Here is a 26,206-nt window from a genome sequence, read left to right as displayed (position 1 = left end):
ATCTAAAATATCGACTCCTGCACCCGAGTTTGAGTGAAAGCTGAAATGCCTTGTACTGGATGGCGAAAGAAAATTGGATACTCATTAATTTAAACTATGCGTATGCATCAATAAAACTTTGGGAGGACCAAACTGAGGCCCAACAGATGGGGCAGTGTGATAGAATACAGATTTGCAACTGTAGTTTGCTATATATTGAAGTCCAGATGGCATTTTTGTGGCTTTGGGAGGCCACATGCAACCCTACCAACAGGTGGATGAGAGGGGGGGGGATTGGCAGACAAACATAAATTACGGGTACTGTCACTCTTGGATTGCATCAATGATTAAGGCTTTGCTTCACTGCAGCCAAGAGACAATCAAAAACTTAAAAAAAAGAGATGACAGAGGGACGGAACTGCTCTAGTTCCTGATATTTGTGATTGAAGCGTATTCTTACAGTTACCACTACTTTATTTATGACAGTGATGCGCGTGTTTTAAAGAACATAAAATCAGCCACGTCCTATTTAAATATTTTGTTCAAAGGAACCAAAATGTAGACCAAATTTGGATTTGTTAAATAAATTTGGTTCAAACTTTGTTCTCTTTAGCACAATACAACAACAATTAATTATAATTCAAAGTTTTGAACCCAACTAACCTTTGGCCAGAAGGAAAAAGAATATGTTCTTTCGTGAAGCAGCTGAGCTACTGTGGGTTCACTATCTTCCATGAAGAAGCCGTCACGAGTTTCATCACGGGCAGTGCTCAAAGATGCATTACTTTCTTCGTCAAAATGTTTGCCATGGGAAGCAGTGCCAGCTGAGAAGAAAATCACACAGTTTGAATACGTTATCAACACTATGTTCTCATGTCCAGTTTGAAGTACTTCAACAGCAACAAAAGTATTAGTATAATCTACCAGTGAAATCATTTAAAATATTGTTACGCCATTACGTGTCTACTTTATATTGGCATATTTTATAAAAAGAACATTAAGGACTACTTGCAGTCACCAAAACATGTATACAGGTGTGTGGTCTATTGTGGTATTAGCCGATAACTACAAATTTGAGGGTTTTTTTTGAGGGTTTTGCTTATTGCTTTTGAGGAAATGGTGGTAGGCCATGTTTGTGAAGTTTTGCAGAGCTTGAAGATGGTACTCCCACAGTGGTGCAAATTCAAGGAGTTTGACCCAGTAACAATGAAAGAATGTTGATATAGCTTCAAGTCAGGATGACGTGTTACTTGGAGGGGGGCTTGAGGATAGAGGAGTTCCCTTGAGCCTGCTGCCGTGTCCGAAGTGGCAGAGGTTGCACGTTTGGAAGATACCATTGAAGGAACCTTGATGACTTTGCTACAGTGCATCATGCTGATGGTACACACTGTCAGCATGGTGTGCCATGAAATCCAAAATAAAATCAGGAAGCGTTGGAAATACTCAGCAAGCCGGACCCTATCTATGGAGAGAGAAACAGAATTAATGTTTCAAGTCTATGATCTTTCATGAAAATTGTTGAAATTGTAACTTTGTTTCTATCTCACATGTTTTATCTTGCTGAGTATTTCTCCCATTTTTTTGTTTTTACTTCAATTTTAAAGGCTTTGAAAATCTCCAGATGAAGTAAAGTAACAGACTCTATTGTATAGAGTTGCAGCACATATTGGTTGAGATATTAAGATTCTGCTGAAGTCCATTTTTAACAGCATTCCACCCTCGTCTCACTATAGTAAAAATCCCTCAAAGTTGACTGCTGCTTCATCCATCCCTGCAATATACTGCTTTAATACTGGAGTTACGCTGCTTTAATTTTTTGAGGACATTACCAGTGCAGTGGATAACGGGGAGCCAATGGATGTGGTATATCTGGATTTCCAGAAAGCTTTTGACAAGGTGCCACACAAAAGGCTGCTGCATAAGATAAAGATGCATGGCATTAAGGGTAAAGTAGTAGCATGGATAGAGGATTGGTTAATTAACAGAAAGCAAAGAGGGGGGATTAATGGGTGTTTCTCTGGTTGGCAATCAGTAGCTAGTGGTATCCCTCAGGGATCCGTGTTCGGCCCACAATTGTTCACAATCTACATAGATGATTTGGAGTTGGGGACCAAGGGCAATGTGTCCAAGTTTACAGATGACACTAAGATGAGTGATAAAGCGAAAAGTGCAGAGGATACTGGAAGTCTGCAGAGGGATTTGGATAGGTTAAGTGAATGGGCTAGGGTCTGGCAAATGGAATACAATGTTGACAAATGTGAGGTTATCCATTTTGGTAGGAATAACAGCAAACGGGATTATTATTTAAACAATAAAATATTAAAGCATGCTGCTGTGCAGAGAGACCTGGGTGTGCTAGTGCATGAATCACAGAAAGCTGGTTTACAGGTGCAACAGGTGATTAAGAAGGCAAATGGAATTTTGTCCTTCATTGCTAGAGGGATGGAGTTTAAGACTAGGGAGGTTATGCTGCAATTGTATAAGGTGTTAGTGAGGCCACACCTGGAGTATTGTGTTCAGCTTTGGTCTCCTTACTTGAGAAAGGACGTACTGGCACTGGAGGGTGTGCAGAGGAGATTCACGAGGTTAATTCCAGAGCTGAAGGGGTTGGATTACGAGGAGAGGTTGAGTAGACTGGGACTGTACTCGTTGGAATTTAGAAGGATGAGGGGGGATCTTATCGAAACATTTAAAATTCTGAAGGGAATAGATAAGATAGATGCGGGCAGGTTGTTACCACTGGCGGGTGAAAGCAGAACTAGGGGGCATAGCCTCAAAATAAGGGGAAGTAGATTTAAGACTGAGTTTAGGAGGAACTTCTTCACCCAAAGGGTTGTGAATCTATGGAATTCTTTGCCCAGTGAAGCAGTTGAGGCTCCTTCATTAAATCTTTTTAAGGTAAAGATAGATAGTTTTTTTGAAGAAAAAAGGGATTAAGGGTTATGGTGTTCGGGCTGGAAAGTGGAGCTGAGTCCACAAAAGATCAGCCATGATATCATTGAATGGCGGAGCAGGCTCGAGGGGCCAGATGGCCTACTCCTGCTCCTAGTTCTTATGTAATACTGGAGTTACCCAATGCCCGGTTACAATTAGTACAGTTGCCCATCTTAATTCAGGAAAACTCAAGACTCTCCCTACTTAGGAACATAAGATGGAAGTCAGCAGTTTTTTTTATTACTCCAAGAAAAGCTTTAAATTGTCAAACTGGCAATATGTTTTAATGCATTTTACCAGAATTATTTTCAGGACTAAGATACGAGTACAATTGACATTATGTTGAACAATGTTAAAGGGCAAAAATGGAAAAAGACAAGTTTTGTGATTTAATTTGGTAAAAACAGTTTAGTTAATTTATCTGAAAATAAATCTTTATCTTATTAAAAATAGTTTACCCGTGAGAGCAGAGTAGTAATGCACAAAGTTTTTAGAAAGCAAATTGTTAGTTAAGTATTGAAACTCAACATGGTACCTTCAGGTTGGGATGACTCTTCTGATTTATCATCGTCATCCTCTTCCTCATCATCATCATCTTCTTCTGACCCCTTCTCAAATGCTAATTTAGGGCTCAATTCCTTTTCTTCAGTGTCGGCAAGCAATTCCGTATTCATGGGTAAAATCTCTTCAGTATCATGCTCAACCTTCACAGACAATGGTCTGGTGATGTCCTGACATTTTGAATCAACATGTATTTTCTCATCACAATTGGTTTTCCCATGTTCCTTAAGAGGAACTGCACTCTGCTCTTCCTGAGATGGCGGTGTAGGACATTTTAGTCCATCTTCAGTTTTATCATCATCATAGTCACTGTGTCCTGTGCTTTTTTCTTCTTGAACAGATGTGGAAGGGACAACAGAAGGCATTTGGCTCAGACAGGCACCAGGTTGGTTTTGGAAAGGCGTACTGCTCCGCTGGCTAGCCCCTTTGTTTTGAGCAAAATTTTTATGGGCATCCAGGAAAGAAAGTTCGGTATCATTTAGAATATGATAGTCTGTCCTACTGACTCCATGCTTTGCAGCACCAATCAATAAGTCTTTGTCATGTTTGCCACACTCCCACCATTCAGACAGATCCATGCTTGGTTGGCACAACTTGAGCCGTTCGTCTAGCTGAGCGTGAAGCAAAACCTGCTCTCGAACCTTCCGTAGAAGTTCTATTCGATACAAGGTTCTAGAAGCACGTTCTTCCGTGATTGGCTCAATGAAAATCGTGGAATCAGACTCTTTAATAAAAACAAGGTCTTTTCACAAATATGAAAATCAAAACTGACTTAAGCTCCCTTCATTTGCTGCTTCCTAAGTTTTACAAATCAGGCACTCATATTGCACAGATCACATTCAGGTCAATGGATATTCTGAATGTAATCACATCTCCTTCCATTCAAACTGGCTGACTTAGAAATGAGGCCGAGCTCAGGCCACAAAGTGAGCATTGAATAATCTGCCAATATGTATGATGCTTTGCTGATTAATGGTCAGCTGACAGGACACTTCCAGATCAAAGATGAAACAGTGAGTATTGCCAGAATAATTTACTGTGGGCCTAAATACCCGTGATCTTGCTCTGCTTACAGACTAGCAGGGAAAACAAGATTTGCAGTTCTGTATAACATTATGCTGCTTGGCTACACATTCAAATAAAACAAGCTTATGCTTGAGGCAGGGAGATGGGATAACAATATCAAAACTGAAAGCTATTCAAGAGCAAAGATTTCAGAACTATACAAACATTAAGTGTCTGATTGGCATCTGTGTGAGAGAGGATTGACTGAAATTTGCCAGGATCCTGGCTTGGAACAATCTTTTGGCTAATAGACCCACCTCTCCACTGTACCAAAAAGATACTGCATCCTATGCAATTAAAGGGGAGCTGGGAGCATTAAAAAATCTGGGCAGTATTACCAACCCACCAGTGAGTAGACAGAACCTCTGCCTACTCTCGCCTCTTAGCACTACATGACAGTCAAGAACTTTGTTTTTGCTGCATTTCCACTTCCACTATATTTCTACCATCAAACGTCCACCCCAAACATGTTACTGGCACCCAGAAATTCCGGACTTGTACCTTTTGTGTGACCAGTAGCTGTGATTATGTTGCAGAATTACCACAAATGACAATTTGCAGACAAAGTACTACAGGATACAAATTCTCCTTGATTTTTTTCCCCCTAAAATTTTGTGCCACATTAATTTCATAATACAAGAACATGTCAACAATTCAGCCCCTCAATGTTCCGCCATTCACTGAGGTCTGTATTTTAACTCTCCCCACCTGTTTTGGATCCATACTACAACATCTTACCTTCACCTGGATTTGGAGGCATACGACACACTTTTCTGCACATAGCCACAAAACAACTGAAGTATTTTTCCAAACTGTCATCAGACTTTTTATCCAGTCGAGCAAAGGCACGGAACTGGTTCCAGTCAAACTGCTTTTTGATAGGATCAAAAACCACACCAAAGGTTGATACAACGCGGTAGAAGTCTGCTTCTTCTCTCCTGGTCCATCTTCAATTTAAAAACATATTTAAATTAATGAAGGACACCAAAATCCTGTAACCCTTCACTGGTCATATGAAAACTTAGCTTAAAGATTTTGTAGGCGTGCAGTGGAAAGCGAATTACGATGTAATTTAGGCTTGGAACAGTTATGTTACCACAAGTGCAATACTTTACGCATATGAGTTGTTTGAATAATTGAAAATACAACAAAGCAAACCTCTGACATCCCAGAAAATGCTACAGTCTTTAGAAAAATTGAGAAAAATTCATCAAAAGAGGAAGAAAGACTTGGACAATCCCACGGTTTATTTTTCAATGTTCTTAAAGTTACATTTCAACATAACTTAAGACTGCTATTCGAAGGAGACAGAAATTTTGGAACTCTGTCCCCAAGTTTAATTCTTCACAGAAAATATGCAAAATATGCACTGTATTCTTTAATACGTATACTCAAGTTATCTAATTTAAATCCTATTTAAAGTGAAACAAACAAAACAAAAAATACAAACAAGGTTTCTTCAATGCAGAAAGTGAGAATGAAGTTGAACTACCTTGAAAAATACTGAAAACTTGCATTTACATAGAACCTTGGAAAGCTCTTCAGAGGTGTAACCAAGTAATAATGGACACCAAACAGAGGAATGTTGAAAAGCTCAGTGCAAGGAGTGAGTTTTGAGGAAGAATTTAAAGACTGGCGATATGGAAATAGAGGGGCCCCAGGAGGGAATTATAGATTGGCTTTTCTGAATAGTCAGCCAATCATAGGATGCAGGGAGTGGAGGACACACAAGAGACCAGAGATCCGATGAATTGTAGAGATGCAGAAGGTCTAAGAGAAAGGAATGTGCAAGGTCAAGAAACAATTTGAAAACAACTATCAGAATTTTAAATTAAGGTATTGGAGTGATGTGCGAGCTGGTTTGAACGAAAGGTTACAGGCAAAATTTTGTTAAAATGGTCCCATAGGAAGTTGCGCATTCAGAATTATGAAGAAGCCTGGTACCAATATCTCAGACGCCCCCCCCACCCCCCGGATGGTTAAGCCTAACTTTGCACTGTGTTCTTAGACAAGTGCAATCCAGAACCATGCTTCAAAAGGAAGGATGGAACTCCTGAACAGTTTTTGCACAGCTCACACTGTGAAGTAATGACAAGAAACTTCAGCTCACATGAACCCTTGGGCTCAAAAACAATGCCATCAAATTTAGTTCCTCCCCAGCAGTATTTTAAGTAGGAATAAAATAGTTTATGCAGCACACAAATAGGTTAAAATGATCATACACCAAGCAATTACATGTGGCATTAGAAGCCTTTCATGTGTCTTTCTTGAAGACAAGTTCACCTGAAAGCTTACTGGTCAAATCCTCGCTTGCCTCAAGCTAGCCATTTCAAGAATTATGTCATCCAAAGTAGCACCATGGTCCAAACATTCATCTGTTCAGGTTTCGTTTAACTTGCCCTTTGATGCCAAGAAGTGTGAAATATAAGAACCAAGTCATTTGCGCCAAAACGTCCCAGAATTACCATTATTTTGTCCTTGCCACCAATCCAAACCAGACAAAGAAGAAGCATTCAAAAAGTTTTCCTGCCATTAAAATTATCACATAATCCAAATTCATATTTCTAGAGCAAGTGGTCCAGCTTTGTGCTGGACTTCCTCAAATCAAAGGATCTGAAAGAGTCAAGCAACAAGAGTCAGCCATGACTCAGTAGTAGCACTGTCACGTGAGCCATGAAGTTGAAAGTTCAAACCCCACTCTAGAGATTTGAACAAAAAATCCAGGTGACATTGCAATAAGAATTGAGAGTTAGTGGCACCATCTTTTGATGAGATACTGATCTTTTGATGAGACCCGCTGGACCTTTCAGGTGAATGCAAAAGAGCCCAAGGGAATATTGAAAGTGTCTTGACCAATACATGTCATTCAAGTAACATCACTGAAACAGATTATCCGATTATGTATCCTTACTATTTGTGATCTCTTGGTTACTGCATTTTGTCTATTACAACAGCGACTTTTTTTCAAGGTATTTATTGACTGTTTCATAAACACCAATCACGGAAAATGGTTCATCTTCAAGGACTAAGAAAATTCTGGAATTTTCCTTTAAAGGGTTAATGTAAGGATTCTTGATTGCTGTTTTTGGAAAAACAGCATTTTACAAGAAAAGATGAGTAAGCAGTCTTAAAGAAGCTGGAAACCCCTTGGCCCTGGTGAACTATTTACAAAGCAGCCAAATGGTAGTTTATTGTTTTGACAGAAAATGATGCCTGAAAAACTGTTTTAAAAGCCGTTAGGCAGGCTTTGCTTTTGAGGAGAAAACAATAAAGCAGCTCCAGACTCAATCAAAAACAGAATAGAAGTTGCTAGACATTCTGAAATGAATTGACTGCAAGATTCCGCAAAGTCTGCCTGAAAAGTAGCGCGTGTCATCGATTATCTTGCAGACCAGCGCTGAGAGACCAACCACATAACCCGGGCACCATTTCCATGGCTCCATAATCTTTCCTTGTCCCCTATTTTTCTGTGTGTTAGGGTATGTAGAAAGAGTAATTAATATGCTTCCATGTTTCACACTATATGTTAATAAACTTTGCCTTTATACTTGACAAATCTGGTTTCATAGTAAACTAATAATTTTGATATTTATTTAAGAAACCTGGGCACTGAGTTGCCATTCTGAGATTAATAGGAAATGCCCATATTTGGCAGTATAGCTAACTGGACAAAACATTTAAATATATGTTGTGACCCTTGGAGTAGTGGAGCTAGAGACAAACAGTGCATTCCCCCCATCATGATTTTAACACTGAAATACCTTCAACATCCCAAGATCATGAAAGGTGCTTTATAAATCCAATTTTGAATAGAAAAATAAAATTGTAAGTCATAAAAAAAGGTGCCAACACATTTCCCCCTCCCACACAAAGACCTAGGGACTTTTTTTCTTAAAACAAGCAGCTGGATACGACCACTTTAGTGGCAGCATGGTAGCATTGTGGATAGCACAATTGCTTCTCAGCTCCAGGGTTCCAGGTTCGATACCGGCTTGGGTCACTGTCTCTGCGGAGTCTGCACATCCTCCCCGTGTCTGCGTGGGTTTCTTCCGGTGCTCCGGTTTCCTCCCATAGTCCAAGGATGTGAAGGTTAGGTGGATTGGCCATGATAAATTGCCCTTAGTGTCCAAAATTGCCCTGAGTGTTAGGTGGGGTTACTGGGTTATGGGGATAGGATGGAGGTGTTGACCGTGGGTAGGGTGCTCTTTCCAAGAGTCGCTCTGGACTCGATGGGCCGAATGGCCTCCTTCTGCACTGTAAATTCTATGAACTTAGGTCTGTAACAGTTGCTGCCTTTCTGCACTCAAATCCATGGTGCAAACAGCAGAGATTGGGCCGCCTTTTTGAAAGGTTGCCCTGACCTCAAAGTGAGCTTGTGGGTCCCCCACCCAAGGGCAATGTCAACCCCCACCCACATGGACACTACCCTTTACTACCCTATGGGGTTCCTTTGGCCCCCTTACAGCACCCCTCCTTTCCAGGACCCCCACCCATCACCCCTCCAACCTCCCAGAGGCCCCTACTTACCTGTCCTGCACTCTCCCACCATTCAAATCCCCCCATCACCCTCATTTTATAGGCATGGCCCCCTTGCCCTCGGCAGTGCCATCATGGCACTTGGGTACCCTTGCACTGCCACCCTGGCACTCAGGCAGTGCCATCAGGGCACATTGGCACTGCCAAGGTGCCTGCATTCCAGTGGCGGACCAGGGAGCCACCCTGCACTTACCCTGACCACCCAGAGGTCTCCGGCAGCCTGGGAAAACCCCCGCGGGTGCCGTTCTGCTTGGTCTACGTTTGTGTGGACAGGCACTGATCGGTGTCCGACTGCAGTCTCCCTGGGGAGGCCGAAGAATTGAAGGAGGCTGGTGGATCCCGGGTGAGGAGGTCATATGTAAGTTTACGACCTACTTCCGGGTACGGCGTTTGGTCACGTCCATTTGGGCGGAGTTCTGACACCGACGTCTTGCAGGATTGCGGAGAATCTTGCGAGGAGCGGAGCCTGTCGGGAGGCTCACTGCAGGCCATTCCTGGGATTCTCCAGCTGCGTTGTGTTCTCGCTTGAGCACAATGCGGCAAGAGAATCGCGCTCAATATCTCTACTACCAACTTAGTCGATGGTTTACTGGCTGATGGGGGTATCATCCAGATGGATAATCATGGACCAGAATTTTTTGGTTATATGGAGGAGCCTGTAAAATTCATCAGGCTGCCTTTCCCAGCAGCCCCTGACCTATGTGCAATTTTAGAGGGCGATGGTGGTGATCCTCCCACTATCTTCAGTTGAGGTCCCCAAGTGACCTTATTAATGGTACACAAGGGCTGCTCCCCACCGAGCCTCAATTTTACAGCTGGGTCGTTTTTTTTTTTTTAGGGACATTGAATAAGCCTGCTAGATCATAGTGCTGGGACCTCGGCTGTGAAGAGCTCCCTCATGGGATCCCACACACATCAGGTACCCACTTCCACAGCCCAAGGTCTGACACCCACGGTCCCTCCGTTGAGAACACCACCCCTTAGGCTTCAACTCCTATCTTTGCCATGAGAATACGCACCCCATGCATTTACTTGTCCTGGGCTTCAGGGCTAGAGTCTGAAGACTGTTTTTAGTCTCAGTCCTAGCCACTGCTGCCATTGGTACTGCTAGGACTAGAACTGCAATACAATCAGATTGGCTGACAGCTCTCTGAGGCAGGATTTCCACCCCAAGTGAGGGGTGGAGGTTTAGCCTCCAGTCAAATAATGCAAGCATTAAATGTCTGTGGGGCTGCCATGATGTATTCTCTGCTGACCCTTCGCGTGGAGGGTTGGAAATGCTGCCATTGAAAAATACTGCCATACAATAATTGAGTTAGTATTCAATAAGTTACTACTCAGGGTTTCAAGTAGGGAAAGATAAACTCTAAACATCATTGAAAACAGGAGTTTTGAATTCACAAAAATACCTGTAAACTCAAATGTTTTCCTATTTCTTAATGAGTCACTTAAGAATGTTACAGGGCCTGGTGCTTTGGATTTGGGTCAAATCTTTGGAGTTAATTTGCCTAATAAGAATAGGTATCTGTCCAATGCAATATTGTATACTTGAACCAAATGAATGAAAAAGCAGACACAAAAGCTAAATCAACATGAAATGTGCAGAAATCAGTAAAATGTTAAAGCCAGCAAGAGAACAGAAATTTAAACAATATTTAATCAAGTGAAAAAAAATCAATGAAACTGTAGAATGGCATGCTGAGAGAATAAATTGTTAACTGAAGTGAACTACAACATAATTCCTAACCAGGTGCCATATGCAGTGAGGACTAGGAGAGAAACCATATGACTGCACAGCTAGTGTGGTGTGGCAGTTATGGAAACTTAACATCTATGCAGAAAATGAACTAATAATGGAAAATACCCAATTGCAAACATAATTGCATATCTTATCACTCCTCCCAATAACTTCTGAATGTTCTGATATTTTACTCCTGGTCAGTAATAAATTGCATAATTAACTTAAGTTCACATAGCTAATATTTGATTATTTTTCTCCTTACTAGATGTAGCCCTGGAACTCAGAACAACATGGAACATACAGTGCAGAAGGAGGCCATTCGGCCCATCGTGTCTGCACCGACCCACTTAGGCCCTCGCTTCCACCCTATCCCCGTAACCCAATAACCTCTCCTCACCTTTTTGGACACTTGAGGGCAATTTAGCATGCCCAATCCACCTAACCTGCATGTATTTGGACTGTAGGATGAAACCGGGGCACCCAGAGGAAACCCACGCAGACACGGGGAGAACATGCAGACTCTGCAGACAGTGACCCAGCTGGGAATTGAACCTGGGACCCTGGCACTGTGAAGCCACAGTGCTAACCACAATGCTACCGTACTTAGAACATAGAACAGTACTGCACAGAACAGGCCCTTCGGCCCTCAATGTTGTGCCGAGCCATGATCACCCTACTCAACCCACGTATCCACCCTATACCCGTAACCCAACAACCCCCCCTTAACCTTACTTTTTAGGACACTACGGGCAATTTAGTATGGCCAATCCACCTAACCCGCACATCTTTGGACTGTGGGAGGAAACCGGAGCACCCGGAGGAAACCCACGCACACAGGGGGAGGACGTGCAGACTCCACACAGACAGTGACCCAGCCGGGAATCGAACCTGGGACCCTGGAGCTGTGAAGCATTTATGCTAACCTCAGCCTTTCTGCTGCTGCACAGACATAACTTGGTAATGTGTGCAAACACAGGTTTCTGTTGCACGTCTGATGAAGTTATTATGATGCAGCAACAGGACTTCAGAGGATCATTTGTAATTATTGTCTGAGCTTGAAAATGACTTTATTTCATAATTATAGCATGATATAAAAACATCATTATTTATTTTTGCAAAATCTGAAGATATTTGGGTTCTTTTGAAAGCAAGATTTCCTCACTTTCACCATTCATCAACTTCCCTACGGTTAAAAAGCAGGTGATGTGACCTCCATCAACACTACTAAAGCTGGGTTGGACATGAATTTAAATAGCTCCACGCCAACACTCCTCCCAATCTTTCTGCATGGTTCTCTAGAAAAATCACCAAATCCTCTGAAGAATCAAGAGTATGGTGATCGTGAAAATTAATGTAAGAATAACTTGGAAGCATGTTAGTGCTGTAAACTGTAGATCTTAAACTGATAGGAAATATTTTTCTGGTCCAGTTATATTAAAGCTTTACCATTATATTGAATGCACACTTAGGCAACAAAATAAGGATTATACAAAGCCACAGAAAAGTCTTACGAAGCAAAAACTAAATTTGGATATATTTAATAAAATGCAGCACTACCGTTGACGTTTCTCAGATATAGCTGCATTTCTCTCTGCCTCCCGAGCTCTCACTTCATCTCTCGGCCGACGCCTGCGACGATCACTTTTGTTCAGTGCTTCTAATTTCATCTGCTCCCTCTTATAGCTGCGCTGATAGGCTGTAATAAGGCGGCGCAAGCGTGTTGTGAGAACTGATGTGTTGGGCCAGTAGAGTTTGTCTGATTCATCATCTTGATCAAGTTGTTTGCCTGTAAAATACTGCATTCAGTAATGCTGCTGGTGCTTAATCCTACAGCTCACACATTCTATAAAATCCTACATCCTTACAAAAATAAATGTATAATTCCACACAGTTTATGCCATACTATATTTCAGAACATACATAGGAAAAGGAGAAGGCCATTCAGCCCCTTGAGCCATTCAATGAGATCATGGCTGATTTGTGATCTAACTCCGTAAAACTGGCTTTGGCCCTTATCCTTTAATATCTTTGCTGAACAGAAATTTATCCATCTCAGATCTAAAATTAACATTTGAACACTACTTGAATATGTTCCAAAATGGAAATGCTAAAAATTCAATCACTACAGGACCATATATATTCGGTGATTATGTTTACTAGCACTCATTTTATAGAAATCATCAGGCAAACTCCTCTCTCACTCCCATCAATCTTTTTCTAGCTTGTGTTGCTCTTGAACAACTAACAGCTGTTACAAACACCTGATGACATTCCCTCTGACAATTTTTGCTTCCTCTTGTGTAGAGGTATATGGGTTATACTCAGCACCTTCTTACAGCAATGTAGCAGACGTGGTGGTGGTGGTGGGGTGCCCCACCACTTTTTGATACTGTATATTGGCATTTCAAAACACCGTGCCACACTTGGAAAAATAACATTTTTGAAAATAAATGGTTACAGAATAACGTCTGCAAAAAATTGACATTGAATTATCCTTATTTTCCTCAATAAGCTGGAACCCGATCACAGGCCTTTCCATTGTTGTTTCCTACTTCCCCCTTTGTGTCTGTACAGGACAGGCATCCCAGCAGATGTGACGGCACAGTGCTACATATGCTAGAGGGAATTGCTCTGGAAACCCTCAACATTGAATTCAGACCCCATGAAATCTTTTGCCACCAGGTCAAATATGGACAAGGAAAACTACTGATTACCACCTACTGCCCTTCCCCAATTGATGAATGAGTACTGCTCCATGTTGAACACCACTTGGATGAAGCACGGAGGGCAGCAAGGGCATAGAATGTACTCCAAGGTGGGAGACCTCAATGTCCATCACTAGCAGTGGATCATTAGTACCACTATTGACAGAGCTGACCGAGTCCTGAAAGACTTTTTTTGCCAGACCCTACTTGCAGCAAGCAGTGAGGGAACCAATGGAAAGAAAAAACCTACTTAACCTCGTCCTCACCAATCTAACTGACACAGATACATGCCCATGACAGTAAAGATTGGAGTGACTAAGTTTACTTACTTATTATCGTATCAGATGGCATTACCACTGTGCTAAATGGTTTAGATTCAGAACACATCTAGTGGATCAAAATTGGAAACCCACAATGCACTGTGGGTGGCACGGTGACAAAGCGGTTAGCATGGATGCCTCAGTACCAGGGACCCGAGTTCAATTCCAGCCTTGGGTGACTTTCTGTGTGGAGTTTACACATTCTCCCCATGTTTGCATGGATTTCCTCCAGGATCTTCGGTTTCCTCCCATAGTGCAAAGATGTGCAGGTCACGGATTGGCCACACTATTCTGGCTTGGGTCACTGACTGTGCGGAGTCTGCACATTCTCCGTGTCTGCATGGCTTTCCTCTGGGTGCTCTGGTTTCTTCCCACAGGTCCCGAAAGATGTGCTTCTAGGTAATTTGGACATTCAGAATTCTCCCTGTGTTCCCAAACAGGCACTGGAATGTGGCGACTGGGGCCTTTTCACAGTGCCTTCATTGCAGTGTTAATGTAAGTCTACTTGTGACAATAAAGATTATTATAAATTGCCCCTTAATTGGAAAAAAAATAATTGGGTACTCTAAATTAAAAGAAAAGAAAACAAGTGCTGAATTGGTATTAAATAAAAAGTAAATTCTAGTATGACATTGATGCGGAGCAGGAAAAAGTGAATTCCTTATTCCTAGGTTGAAGAGTTCTCCACACATCGAAGTACCCCACTGTCTTGCAAACTGGTGCTAGCGACCGTGCCTGTTCAGTGTGAGGGTTTGTGGTTACTGGAATTTTGTCCATCAAGGGGTTAAGGTGACAATCGAAGTCACCACATGTAAAGGAATTAGTCGACCCAAAGTCAGAAATGTCTAAGAAGACTTATTAACAGGTGGGCCTCTTATTCGAGAAGAATGTGTTCTGTTGGAAATGTGGTGCCGCTGGCATGACTGGAAATGGGGAAGATAAGTGTGAAGAACAAGGGGGTCATTAAGTGATTGTCATGGGATTGTTATATAATGTATGGTCCACCAAATCATTTTGAGGGGAATTTAATGCGCTTGTACCATATTCAGCGCTTTGCTATTTAAATAAAACACTAAATCCATTTAAAATAAAAACTCATGCATTTAAACCCAGAGGATGTAACTTTGTTGCCAAGTTAAACTGTTGTGAGGATGCATTAAATTTAGCAGTAGAGTCTATGTAACTGTACATGGCATTAAAATAATTTTAACTGAGAAACAACATATCACCAGACTGTGAATTCTCTGCTTGGATCAAATGTAGGGGCCTCACGGTAGCATGGTGGTTAGCATCAATGCTTCACAGCTCCAGGGTCCCAGGTTCGATTCCCGGCTGGGTTACTGTCTGTATGGAGTCTGCACGTCCTCCCCGTGTGTGCGTGGGTTTCCTCCGGGTGCTCCGGTTTCCTCCCACAGTCCAAAGATGTGCGGGTTAGGTGGATTGGCCATGCTAAATTGCCCGTAGTGCAAGGTTAATGGGGGGATTGTTGGGTTATGGGTATACGGGTTACGTGGGTTTAAGTAGGGTGATCATTGTTCGGCACAACATCGAGGGCCGAAGGGCCTGTTCTGTGCTGTACTGTTCTAAGTTCTATGTATGTCAAGAGTTGATGACATACCCAAAATTCAAAATGATCCAAAGCCTAGATGCACTGGCACAGAGTCACAAAATGTACCACCAATTTCCCCTGCACTTGCCAAAAAATATCTTACCCGAATTCTCAGCATCCATACATTCTTCCTTGTCATCTTGTGGAGAATTCTCAAATTCCTGAAAAGGATGATGCATTAATGTCTTTGGTACATTTTCTGCTTCTAGTTTGTACATTAGTTTTCAAACATTTATGGCAATGCATAACGTCTCAATTTTGAAGCAGTCCTTTCAAATGATCAATTACTAGTTATTAGTTGGTACTATCCACACATCAGCAAAAAATAAATAAAATGCAAACTAGAATGCAATACCCTATTATAAATTTAATTCAAAATCCCAAATTGTGTAACAGGAGTTGTAACTCCCATCAATATAATCCTGTAGGGATTCCATGACTTACATCCATTTCATCTTTAAATGGAATTCTGCCTGGTTTATATTCCGGATCTTCATCCTCTCTGTCAAAATCAGCACTGAAAGAACAATTTAAATTAAAAGTCATACTTTTGATGATGCCATTTTTATTGAATGGGGTGGGGGGTGATTGTGCATGGAAAGAACATTCAGAATGAACTCAAAAGCACAACTTACCCATCACTAACATCTGCCAGCACATCTGTTCCCCTCTGTTCTGCAGCCATAGCCTTTGCATCAGGCATTCCCACCCGTTCCAGGAAGCAGAATAAAGGATCTGCCCTTATGGAATTATATTTTTCATATCCTATTCAGAAGAATCAATTATTTCTTCATTTGTACATTTTAACCGGTGAGCATAATTGCATTCAGATCAACAAGTTTTAATTTCACAATACAACATTGCTATTGATCTGGATATGAACGAATGCATTAAAAAAAATGGAATTCACACACCGTGGAAGTTATGGAACTGAAAACCAGATCAACTGAACAATTATTTGCTCAGTAAATTTACTGTAGAGTGACTATACTTTACACAACTTAGTACAGGAAATTAACATCAAAGTTTAGACATTATCTTTCACAAGATGACTTAATACAAAATCAACCTGAAAAAATGAATTCTCATTTAATAGTTCGCAGAAAGGATAAAACTGAAGTCAATTGCTTCATAACAGGAGAGTAAAAATGCTTCTAAAATTAAAAGTATTTGTAAAACTTAAGGAAAATTCAACAGTCAATAAAATTAGTCTTTTAGAGTTTTGGGTTAGTCACAACCATTCCATTAATACAGAAAATAAAGAATGACAAGTTCCAGTAATAACTGAGAAAATGACTGTCAGACTGGACTCAGTTCAGTTGCGTCCATAAGCACCACTGCCTCAGTCAACCAAGACTACATAATTCAATTAGGTTTTGCACTGTGACACATTATTCTTAAGTACTCTTGAGCCTCAAGCCAAATTGTAATCATGAAAGGTTTTATAAGCCATCATTCTACCCCCCTTAGTCAGGACACACACCAGAGAATTCCACTATGACCTCTAGTGAATTTGGATTATGATTAGAAACTGCTCTTTGTATACATCATGGCTGTTCCACATCCCAGTGGCTCACAGTTAACAAGACAGTATTCCACAACAGGGGACGGAAAAGTCTCAGTGCTGACATTTGTGAAATACTACTTGGAAAAAAGCCCAGGAGGCACTTATACAGATTAATAGCAGAGGTTAAGCTACCATTCACTCTAACGGAGGCTGGTAGAGAAGCAGCACATGTGGAGCAGTGGTGGGAGCAGAGATAGGTGCAGTTTATTAAAATAAACTGAAACCTGAAATGTTTGAATTTTCAATTAATGAGATACTCATTTTCAAAATAAATTTTATAAAGTGGTGTGGTAAGTAATTTTCATTGCAGTAGTTTCAAAAAGTGTCCTGCACTGCATCCTAGTAATCCAATGAACGTTTCAACAGAAACAGTAAAACGCCCAACTTGCAATAAATAAACTTTTGTTATCAAAAATACTTCTAGAGTTGCTTAGATAGATTACATTAGGAACTCAAGCCCAAGTTCCTTAGTGTCTGTTAACCATACTAGTGAAGAAATCTTTGATCCTCAAATCCAATATTGTATATTTTACAAAAAATGGCATTAATAGAAGAGGAATTGTACCCGCAAAACTGTGCACATTTTTTCACTAATCATTGTTTTCTATGTTAGGAAAACGTTCTACAGGAACCCAAAATGCTCGCTGCCCATTTATTTGGTTTTAAACATAGATGTTGGGCATTCTCAAGCTATTTCAATATGATGCTGTAACTTCCAAGTCCATTCTGTCCTTATCCCGACATCCACAATGTACATCCTGCACTGTGTTAATTGCTGGACAGTGATCAACAATGAATACCCTGACTAAGAGTTCACCTCTACCACCCAAAGTGTGTTCCCACAATCACTCTAGTTGCGGTCGCATTACATGCTGCATATTTTGCACTGTAACTCAGAATTGCAAAGTTTGTGTGGATTTGTACTACATTAAAGTAGTTACCCATCGAGTTACCCAGCACCGATAACAGTAAATTGACAAAGCTTATAGCAGCAATTGCATACCATGTTTGAACACGCCGACGAGAAGACATTTATCAGCTTCCCTGTCCCACCAATCCGTAGGAAGTTCAGCATGGTCAATTTCTGGGATCCAGATATCTATATCACTAAACAAAACAAATATTTAAAAACTAGCTCCAAGTAAATGAACGATGTTGCTCAAAAACAAAATTACACAACATCCAACAAAAATAATTGATTCTCCCCCCAAAATTTGACATGGGAATCTGTGTAAGGACTCATAAAATAAAGTTCAAACAGTCATTTATTCAATTCAAAATCTTTTAAAAACTGTGCCAATGGGTCTATTTTTAAGTAATTTCATATAACGAAAAGGCTTTGATTTTTATATTCCCGCTTCTTTCTGGTAGATTTCTTCATCTTGTGGAATACATGCCACTTTATAAATGTGAAGAAAATAATTATGAGATTAGGAAATGTTTCACTGATTATTAAAACGAGCTCTTCACTTGTAAGAATTAGATTTCCAAAGTTTCTATTATTTAAAAATCAAGTTCCTAACCCAATTTTGTGAAACCGCACCTAGTTTCCTAAACAACTATTTTCTAAAATAAATCCTGTATTTAATTAGGCGAAATACTCATGGAATTTGGTTAATAAGGTAGAACTGTCAAAATTACATCAAAACAAACCTGCCCCATCTCCAACCACACCTTCCACTCCCCTAAGTTAGTTATCTCATGACAATTTCATGGGAATCAATTTCAATTAGGACATCGATGCGGAGAAATTTCTTCACTCAAAAGGGTTGTGAATCTTTGGAATTCTCTACCTCAGAGGATGGTACAATACTGAATATAATTAAGGCTAAGACACACAGATTTTTGGTATCTCGGGGAATCAAGTGATATTGTCCAAAGTTCTTACTTTATTTATTTTTTGTACGTATTTATGCTCCTGTCCTCCTACCAATTTAGTTTAAACCTTCTCCAACTACACCAGTGAACTTCCCTGTGAGGATACTGGTCCCATTGGTCCTCTTGATTGGTGCCCCCTGCCTTAGAACCGATACCAATGCCCAATGAATCTGAAGCCTTCTCTCCGGCAACATGTTTTGAGCCGTGCACGGACCTTTCCCATCTCTACTTTCGTTAGAATGTGGCACTTGTGGTATTCTGTACTTAACAATTCTGGAAATGAACCCCAGTGCTTTGCTTGCATATTTGTGGAATTATTAGCTTGTATTGCTAAACTTAGTAATTTATCTGTACCCCAGGATTCCTCCACTCCTCTACCCCATTTAAACACTTAATTCCAAAACATTGTGTAACCTCCTTTTTTTTCCCTACCAAAATATATTATCTGGCACCTACATATATCGATGTTCATTTGCCATCTTTCTGTATTTTGTTGCAATCCTCCTCTGTGTTAATTATACTTCCCAATTTGGTGTCATCCCACATTTTACCTTGTGAATTTGAGGCCATCCAAAACTAATGCCGACTTGCAACAATTCCCTTTTACATACTTACATGGGTCCGCAATGACCCATTTTGGTTTCTGGTCAAGCAACATATCTATTTTTAAATTCTTGTCATTGCTTTCAAATCTGTCCACAACCTATTATTACCTATGTAATCTCCTCTAGCTCCACACATTGCCATAGCAAATCCCTGCCAGAATCCCTTAAGAGCCGGGCATGCCCAGAACATGCAGACATGATCTGCAGGGCTTCCCTCGCACATTTATCCTCAACCCCAAAGAGCTTGTTCATCTGGGTTGCTGTCATGTGTGCCCGGTGGACCACCTTAAACTGGATTAAGCTAAGTCTAGCACATGATGAAGAGGAATTGACCCTGTTTAGGGCATCCGCCCACAGGTCCGCATCCAGCTCCCCACCTCGCTCCTCCTCCGATTTGCCCTTAAGCTCCTCCACTGGGACTTCCTCCGCCTCCTGAAGTTCCCGACGTGGAGGGACCCGAAGCCCCAGAGTGTGAAGACCTGATTAGTGACATGGCTGGGTTTCACAGTCCCGAGAAAATAAAGTTTGTTACATAGTATTGTTCCCTTTTCTGTATATATGGTTAACATTTATTTTAAGTTAATTGTTGTTAATGATTATGCAAAAAATTATATTTTGATAAAAATTTGAAAAATGATTTAAAAAAAACAATAATCAAATATTTGCACTCTTCTAATTCTGGCCTCTTGATCACCCCCAATTTTTCTACCATTGGCAGCTGCACCTTCAGCTGCTTAAGCCCCAAGTTCTAGAAATCCTTTTTGAAGTCTTCACCTCTCTACTGGTCTTTCCTTCTTTAGGACTCCTCGGTTTCCAACACAACAGTGACCACACCACAGCCAGTGAAGCTGAAAAGTGCTTTGGGATATCCTGAGGTCATGAAAGATACTATACCTATGCAAGTCTTTCTTTTTCTTCACAACCTACCTCTTTGGCCAAGCTTTTGGACATCTGCCCCACTATAATTCTGTGCTGAATGTTACTTTACAACAGCCCGTGAAGTACCTTGGAACATTATTGCATTCAACATGTTATATGAATATATATGATAAAGGGGATTAACTAAGTAGATGGAGAGAGGATGCTTCCTCTTGTAGGGCAATCTAGAATTAGGGACCATAGTTTTAAGGATAAGTGGTAGCAGATTTAAAACAGAAATGAGGAGAAATTACTTCTCTCAAAGGGACGTAAATCTATGGAATTCACAACTACACAGTATAGTGGATGCTGGGACACTGAGTAAATTTGAGGAGAGAGACTTATTTTTAATTAGTAATGGGTTGAAGGGTTAAGGAGAATGAGAAGAATGAGAATGGAATTGAGGCAGAGATTAGATCAGCCATGATTGTATTGAATGGCAAAGCAGGCTCGAGGGGCTGAATTGCCTCTGCCTGCTCCTAGTTCTTATGTTAAATCCAAGTTACTGTTGTTGACCACTAATTTTGAAATTTTACTTCTGATTCCAAATCAATTTTATATTTGGTGAACAGCGATGGTCCCACCATCAATGTTTGCATAACATCTTTTGCTAGTCTGAGTAATCTCTACTTTGTCATCAGCTTGTTATACAATCTGCTACTTGTCCTGACTCCAGATGTTCTGATCTTGGTCTGTGTGTAACAGATGGTAACTTATCAAAGGCATTTAGGAAATCCAATTGCATCTCCTGAACCATGCTTAAGCATAATTTCTGTTACTTCTTCAAAGATTTCAAAAGTTTTGTCAAGCATGACCTTCCCTTTGACCATTATAGTTCCAGTTTCTTGATTTTATTACATCTTTGAGGGAAGATTCCATTAACTTTCCGACCATTGGCATTAAGCTAGTTGGTCTATAGTTCCCTGGACTTGCCCCATCTTCCTTTTAAATATAGGAAACAAATTAGTTGTCCAGTAGTCTTCATTTGCGACTTACAATCAAATATCCAAACAGACTATCAGCTGTATTACAGCATGAACAACCAACATCATTTTCACACTGCTGATTGTAGGAGCTTGCAAATTACTGCCATGTTTCCTACATTACAACAGTGACCACATTGTATTTCAACGGTTCCAAGGCACTTTGAAAATGGCCATGAAAGGTGGCATATAAATGCAAGTCTTTGTTTTTTTCCTGAACCAAGCCGATATATTGTCAAATTGCTTTTAAGCAGATTGAGCAGATTAGATTTCAAACTAGATGGATAAAACAAAGATATTTCAATTTGAAATAATACTGCATAATTATGTTTGAGTATTTGAGAGGCCAGGGTAAGAAATCAATGGTTGAGAAACAAATCTACTGGACTTATTCATTGGCCAGAGTTCTATGTAGCTATCCTCATCTAGTACAGAACTGCATAATGACCAGTCAGAATTTTACATTACTCTTGCTAAAGGGTGGCAATTTATGGGCAGAGACATCAGAATTAATTTAAAATGGAAGAATCTCATTTTGGGATTTGCAAAACAAAGATTAACAATGCTCATGCATTAAGTGACTAAAAATAGGTTTTCTTGTATTAGATCTATATTGAACATACTTTGAAAAATTGTCAGCAATCCTGACAAGCATAATTAGGGATCAAAACATTTTCAGAGGTAGCATTCCACTTAGTTATCACATATCACGTTATACTCAGTTCCCAAAACTGATTGCGTGAACAGAATTTGGTAATTAATTTGAGATGAATTTTAGTCCCTGTAAGTTGTATTAACCAACTATTATACTGAATCTAATTTATAAGGAATAAATGAGCCCTGCTAAAGCAACATGAAAGGTGGTCCATGTGGTTGTAATTGCATTTCTAAGTCAGGCCAATAGGAGCGGTACTGAGCTGCAGCTGAGTTCAGTGCTACAAAGCTGCACGTTGAATTGAAGGATATGCCATTAACTAGCCACAGACTTTAAACAACGGAAGGACGTTAAAAGTGCAGATTATCTGCTAATTTTCTTTACAAGTTTAGCTAGATCTAAATAATTTCAGGAAAAAAATATTAGGCATTTCTAATCTCGACAGGTACTTGGTCAATTCTTTATTCAACTGTCGATCCTAACATGAGGGTGCATTTATCGTTCAGTTTAATCTAAGTTATCATTTGTAGCTTTTTAATCATTTGAATTTCTTAACCGGCATAGTTCATTATTAGACATAATTCACTTGTTTTATCAACTTGATTACATTGAAGTAAATCTTGTATTGTTGGTAATTGTGACATTTAGAAATTACCTAATCTTTAGCTGGTGACCATATAGATGAACACAAACTCAACTCATCCATCAGCTTGTACCTGTTTTTAGTAAAAGGTAAAGTTGCCATATTCTCAAATGACCACAGTCTGCTTTCCCCTGAGGGGGAGAGCTGACTGGAGGTGAACTAACCCGACGATCACCACACCTCAGGCGAGGGGCAAGGTTGAGAAGGCGGGGCGTCCATGAATAACCTCAGCTGGTACAGGAATTGAACCTGCACTGTTGGCCTTGCCCTGAATCACGAACCAGCTGTCCAGCCAACTGAGCTAAACATACAAGTATTGGGAAATCTTATTTTAAATAAACAACCATGACAAAATATTTCAACTTTGTATAGAATGATTTCTATTCATCTATATAACCTTCCCAAAAATCTCATGAAAGATATTCCACTGACCTTGCATCTGCACCATCGAATATCTTTTCTGCTACGTCTCCTATCACTTCCTGCCTCAAATAATACAGCATCCGTACCCGCAGCAGGACTCTGTAGAGGAAGAAAGTTTTGACATTAGTACTGTTTGCCAACATTAGCTTTTGGCAGCTGCTTCTGTTCATCCATCATTCTGCCAAGGCTGATTAGCTATGCTGTATGGTAGGGTTGAAGCATGACAGATGGTGGCATATAATCACCTCTGTGTGGTGCTTTCTGCTGGCTTTCAACAGCCATGCTTGGCAACCACTTTCAACATACTGAGCACAGTGCAGTGCAGCCCAGACACATTTCATTCAGTAATGCCTAATTCAGTTTGTGAAGTTTAACGTATACGTTGCCAGTGCTTCTGAAGTGTTCAAGCAAGTTTGTAAACAACCGAGCAGATGGCTTGCAGTAGGCGTTCTGCTCCATTATCTCATGCAATTTCCTCAGCTGTTGCTTACTATCTTCTGAAGCAGCTTTATGCTTAGAATAATGAGCAGCTACATTAGTAGCTGAAAAAGATAGATATGCAAAATCTAATTTCAAGTGTCTCACTACAAACAATGGCCTATTTAACTCCTTTTATTCCAAGCAGAAATTTAAATGCACCTTAAATACAAAAGCACTTTTAAAATACTAATCATAAATACATATGAATTGCATACGAGGTGCAAAATGCCTTGATCTAGTAAATTTAGAAAAATAAAAGGGAATTTTAATACTCATTCTGTTTGCAAATTTTATAAAAAAGCTATAATATAACTCACTTGTTGCAGTGGTGTTTCAGGTGTTTCTTATAGCCATCATCATGCAGCAAGATATCTGGGTTGCAGTTCACTAGCCAATCAGCATTTTTCATAACTGGTTGCGTGGACTGGCTTTTAACTTTCTTTCCTTTCCTTCCTCTCGGTACTGGTGCAGACAAACCTATTGGTTGAGCAACAATATAAACAATTATCATCAAGTCTTGCATAAACATAACTAACAGTTTTTGAATTCCAGAGACAGAATAAACCACAATCCTATTTTAATCTTTACTGTTTTCTCAAACAAATAGGTTTCCTGTGGTATTGTTCATGATTAAACCTCTGCGATTTGTATCTAGCATTCTACTTGTGATTTTGTCTGTTACTTGATCTGATCTTTCACTCCATTACCAGTTATATGTGTTTGTAATATTTAACTGAGTTTCTGTCTCTCCTTTATGGCTATGCCTTTGAGATGTATCTGCCTGATATTTACTTTATTACAATCAGTCTGCATTGATCTTCATCTCCAACCTGTTGATTTCTCACAACTTTTTATTTCTCTCAACTTTTTTAAGCCGCCTCCTTCTGCCGATTTCTGTCCAATATGGTGGGAATCCCATATCATCTCTTGCCCTTTTCTCCATTGACAAGTATCTCTGCCTTGATGTCTCTCTATATTTTCTCAACATTTGTCTTCAATTTTTACCCACTTTTTCTGTTCTCCCTTTGTTCTACCCCGTCGCTCCCAATGTGCCCATCTAACTGAAAACAAAAAGCATCTCAAACTTGATGGGAAGGATAATATTGCCTGAGAAAATACGATAATTTAATTGACAGCCAACAAATAATTGACAGCCAACAAACAATTGAGTGTTTTCCATATCCTAGTGCAATACAACCATCACAAACAGGGAAAGGAGTCCTAAACTGGGAAGCCTAAGACTTTTGGCAGGGTTAGGGGGCAGAGTTATGGAATAGGCCTCAGAGAAATAAACCTAAGGAAACAAATTTTAAATTAAAAGCAGGCTGTCAAGCAAACAACATTTTAATGAAAATACATTTGAAGTGAATTTGAAGCACGGTTTGGAATGTGGAATAGAACTAGAAGACTAATCTCGAATAACAGCATCACCCATGATGGAAGGACTAAAAGTAATACATGTAGAAGTTATAACATTAACTTTCAAAAGCATTACAAGTAACGATGATTTAAGTTATTATAAAGAGTTAAATTTTGGGGCTTTTGTTACCAAAATAAATCATATTTTCTAAGATTTTTAATATATTGTAGATGGGGAACAAAAAAATTGTACACCAACTACCTCACCACTGACTCCAATCCTCCTCTTGAAACCGGTTTGAGATAAAGCCAGTTGTTCGCAAACTTGGTGTCACATTTGATTCTGAGATGAACTGCAGATCCAATTTGTTCCAGCACCAATACTGCCAATTTCCACCACTTTCAACAATTTGCAATTATATAACATCTTCAACATAGTAAAATATCCCAAGACACTTCACAGGAGTATTATCAAACAATCTGACAATGAACCACATGGGAGCTATGAGGGCAAACGATAAAACATTTTGTTAAAGAGATACATTTTAAGGATTATGTTAAAGGAGGAAAGATAGGTAGTGAAATGGGAAGTTTTGGAAAAGAAGTTCATGCAGCTAAAGGCATGACAGCCAATGGTAGAGCAATCACAAACGGGGATGATCAAGGGGCCAGGACTGAAGGAGTTCAGATGAGGGTTGCAAGGCTGGAGGTGGTTAGAGAGATGGGAAGTGGAAAAGTCATAAAGGGATTTGAAATAAGGATGGCAATTTAAAAATTGATGTGCTGCCGAAAATGCAGTGCATGTGCAGAGATGGTGGGTGCAAAGGACAAGGTGAGAGTTAGAACACAGCAGAATTTGAGTTCACCGAGGTCGACCGGGAAAAATGAAATGAAATTCCAATGAATGTATTGGAATAGTTAATAGTACTAACAAAGGCATGATGAGGCTTGCAGCAGCAGTTGAGTTCAAGTAGAGCGGAGCTTGGCAATATTCGAGGTAGAAACAGGAAATCTTCATGGTACTGTAGATGTGGGGTCAGAAGCTCACCTGCAGATTAAATACAGCACCAAGGCTGTGAAGTCTGGTTTAGCCTCAGGCAGTTGCTAGAGAGTAGGATGGAGTCAGTAACTAGTGAACAGAGATTTGGTGGGGCCTTAAAACAATGGTTTGTGTCTTCCCGATGGTTAGTTTGTTGTTTAAGGCCTCTCAACACTCCAAACTCAAGAGAATACGAACCAATTTTA

General features: G+C 40.2%; 1 protein-coding gene across 4 annotated transcripts in view; it reads right to left on the bottom strand.

Moving 5' to 3' along the window:
• Window positions 1–26,206, bottom strand: part of chd7 (chromodomain helicase DNA binding protein 7) — a 322,761-nt gene that overhangs the window by 36,607 nt on the left and 259,948 nt on the right. For all 4 annotated transcript variants that reach the window (XM_038809440.1, XM_038809439.1, XM_038809438.1 and 1 more), the window contains 10 exons: window positions 23,920–24,079; window positions 23,132–23,221; window positions 18,021–18,124; window positions 16,086–16,215; window positions 15,895–15,967; window positions 15,554–15,611; window positions 12,374–12,602; window positions 5,278–5,486; window positions 3,449–4,198; window positions 643–803 (listed from right to left, as the gene is read on the bottom strand). In XM_038809440.1, coding sequence (XP_038665368.1) covers window positions 643–803; window positions 3,449–4,198; window positions 5,278–5,486; window positions 12,374–12,602; window positions 15,554–15,611; window positions 15,895–15,967; window positions 16,086–16,215; window positions 18,021–18,124; window positions 23,132–23,221; window positions 23,920–24,079 — 1,964 coding nt within the window. The remainder of the gene's footprint in view (window positions 1–642; window positions 804–3,448; window positions 4,199–5,277; window positions 5,487–12,373; window positions 12,603–15,553; window positions 15,612–15,894; window positions 15,968–16,085; window positions 16,216–18,020; window positions 18,125–23,131; window positions 23,222–23,919; window positions 24,080–26,206) is intronic.

This window comes from Scyliorhinus canicula, chromosome 10, assembly GCF_902713615.1.
Source record: "Scyliorhinus canicula chromosome 10, sScyCan1.1, whole genome shotgun sequence".
NCBI lineage: Eukaryota > Metazoa > Chordata > Chondrichthyes > Carcharhiniformes > Scyliorhinidae > Scyliorhinus > Scyliorhinus canicula.
This window is presented reverse-complemented; position numbering and strand designations above follow the sequence as displayed.